This window comes from Ammospiza nelsoni, chromosome 2 (genome assembly GCF_027579445.1).
Source record: "Ammospiza nelsoni isolate bAmmNel1 chromosome 2, bAmmNel1.pri, whole genome shotgun sequence".
Taxonomy (NCBI): Eukaryota; Metazoa; Chordata; class Aves; order Passeriformes; family Passerellidae; genus Ammospiza; species Ammospiza nelsoni.
In genome coordinates this window covers 78,453,578-78,456,039 of record NC_080634.1, presented here as the reverse complement: position 1 = coordinate 78,456,039, position 2,462 = coordinate 78,453,578, and the positions used below count along the sequence as shown (strand labels likewise).

Sequence of the window (2,462 nt, the reverse complement as noted above, 5' to 3'; positions counted from 1 at the left end):
CCCCGCCCATCCCGACGGGGGCCCCGCCCCCGCCCCGCCGGCGGCGCGCAGGCCGCGTGCGGGCATATAGGGCGGCGCGCGGCGCGGGGGCACGCGGGGCGCGCGCGTTGCCTGAGGCGGCGCCGACGGGGCGAGAGGAGGGGGCGGCCGCGCCGGCTGCGAGCCCCCGCCGCCGCCGTGCAGCCCGGCCGGCGGCCCGCCGGGCGCGGACCGCCGAGGATTTTAATTAGGTGTGTCCCCCGCCTCCGCCGCCTCCTCCTCCTCCCTCCGCCCCTCGCCGCTCCCGCCCGCCCCGCCGCCCCTCCGAGTCGGCGGCCAAGAAAACCCAGAGAGACCTGGCGGCTGTCGGAGAAGGGGGAGTCGCGCGGCAGGCGGAGCGCCCCGTATCCCGCCGAAACTTGGCGAAGTTTGTCCGGCGGCGCGAACCAGGAGGCCCGCGGTGCCCGGCGGCCGCTCGCGAACGGCGCCCGGCGAGTATGAGCGAGGAGCGGGCTGCCAGCCGCGCCCCCCCGGGCGGAGCGGGGCGGCTGTGAGCGGGGCGGCCCGCGCCCCCTGGGGCCCGAGCCGCCGCGGACCCCGTCCCGCCCGGCCCCGCAGCGCGCCGCGGCGGGCTGCACTCCGAGCTCCGCGGGCAGCGATGGCACCGGGCGGGCTCTGACCGCCGCCCCGTCCAGGGCTTGCCGCCGCACCGGAGACTGCCGAGCGGCATCGCGTCCGCGGCGAAGCGAGGACACTCACGCCCCACGCCGCTCGCCTGCTGCCGGATCCTGCCGTCGCCGTCGAGACTCCTCTGCCGTCCCGTCTGGACTCCGGCCGCTGTCGCCTGCGGGGTGTTCTGAGGAGGAGCCGTGGACCGGAGACCGGCGGTGCGGAGAGAAGCTCCGAGGCCCAGGCGGGGAACGGAGGCCGTCCCGCCCGAGCCGCCCGCCGCAGCGCCCTGACGGGGAGGCGCCGCCGCCGCTCGGCAGCGCCCCGCGCCCGGAGCGGGACCACCGGGTGCCGCCGCCCCGCACCCGCGGGAGTCCGTGCCGCCGCCACTGGGCACCCGCCGAGATTGCTTTTGGAGGAGCGGACCGCGGTGGGGGCGAGGAGGAGGAGGAGGCGGGAGACAGCTCCGGAGGAGGCGGCCGCCAGTGCGGGGCGGGCGGCGGCTCGCCGGGGCGGCGGGGGGACACCATGTCCAAGCCGGTGGATCACGTCAAGAGGCCGATGAACGCCTTCATGGTGTGGTCGCGGGCGCAGCGACGAAAGATGGCCCAGGAGAACCCCAAGATGCACAACTCGGAGATCAGCAAGCGCCTGGGCGCCGAGTGGAAGCTGCTGACTGAGTCGGAGAAGCGGCCCTTCATCGACGAGGCCAAGCGGCTGCGGGCCATGCACATGAAGGAGCACCCCGACTACAAGTACCGGCCGCGGCGGAAGCCCAAGACGCTGCTCAAGAAGGACAAGTTCGCCTTCCCCGTGCCCTACGGGCTGGGCGGCGTGGCGGACCACGAGCACCCGCACGGGCTGAAGGCGGGCGGGCTGCATGCCGGCGCGGCGGGCGGGCTGGTGCCCGAGTCGCTCCTGGCCAACCCCGAGAAGGCGGCGGCCGCCGCCGCCGCTGCCGCCGCTCGCGTCTTCTTCCCCCAGTCGGCCGCCGCCGCTGCCGCCGCCGCCGCCGCGGCCGCCGCCAGCAGCCCCTACTCCTTGCTGGACTTGGGCTCCAAAATGGCCGAGATCTCATCCTCCTCCTCTTCCTCGGGCTCCGGGTTGCCCTACGCCTCCTCGCTGGGCTACCCCGGCGCCGGCGGGGCGGGCGCCTTCCATGGGGCCGCCGCTGCTGCCGCCGCCGCCGCCGCCGCCGCCGGGGGGCACACGCACTCGCACCCGTCGCCCGGTAACCCGGGCTACATGATCCCCTGCAACTGCAGCGCCTGGCCCGGCCCGGGGCTGCAGCCGCCGCTGGCCTACATCCTCCTGCCAGGCATGGGCAAGCCCCAGCTGGACCCTTATCCCGCAGCCTACGCCGCGGCCCTATGACCCGCGGCCGGAGGATGCCCGCGCAGAGCTCCGGTGCCCGCCTGGATGGCTGCCGGCGCATACGTGCGGACGGGGAGCGGGGCGAGTCACCGCCGGGACCGCGGAGGGTGACCGGGGCAGGCGATGGGGAGCGCCGGGGCGGTGGCCGACCTGTTGCGCGTCCCCTGCTCGCTGCCCCGGGTTGAGCTTGTGTGTGTTGCATGCGGTCTGTGCAGATAGCCCGGCTGAAACAGAAGAGAAAAAAAGAGGAAAGAAAAGAAAAAGAAGAAAAAAAGAAAATAACCTATCCGTCCTGCCCCCCAGAGTGTGTTCGGGACAGACACGGGGTGTAGCGCCCGTCCGCCGCTCCGGCTTTCCCTCCGCCCCGCGCGGTGCTCGCTCAGAACAGTCCCGCTGTAGCATCCCGCCACCGAGAGCAGAGACAGGCGTGGCTGGGGGGG

At 75.1% G+C, this 2,462-nt stretch overlaps 1 protein-coding gene across 1 annotated transcript; it reads left to right on the top strand.

Annotated features, from left to right (window-relative positions):
• Positions 1-1,061: 1,061 nt before the first annotated feature.
• SOX21 (SRY-box transcription factor 21) lies at positions 1,062-2,022 on the top strand. The gene has a single exon (XM_059494074.1). The coding sequence runs from the start codon at positions 1,177-1,179 to the stop codon at positions 2,020-2,022; it is 846 nt and encodes a 281-aa protein (XP_059350057.1). The 5' UTR covers positions 1,062-1,176.
• The last annotated feature ends 440 nt before the right edge of the window (positions 2,023-2,462 follow it).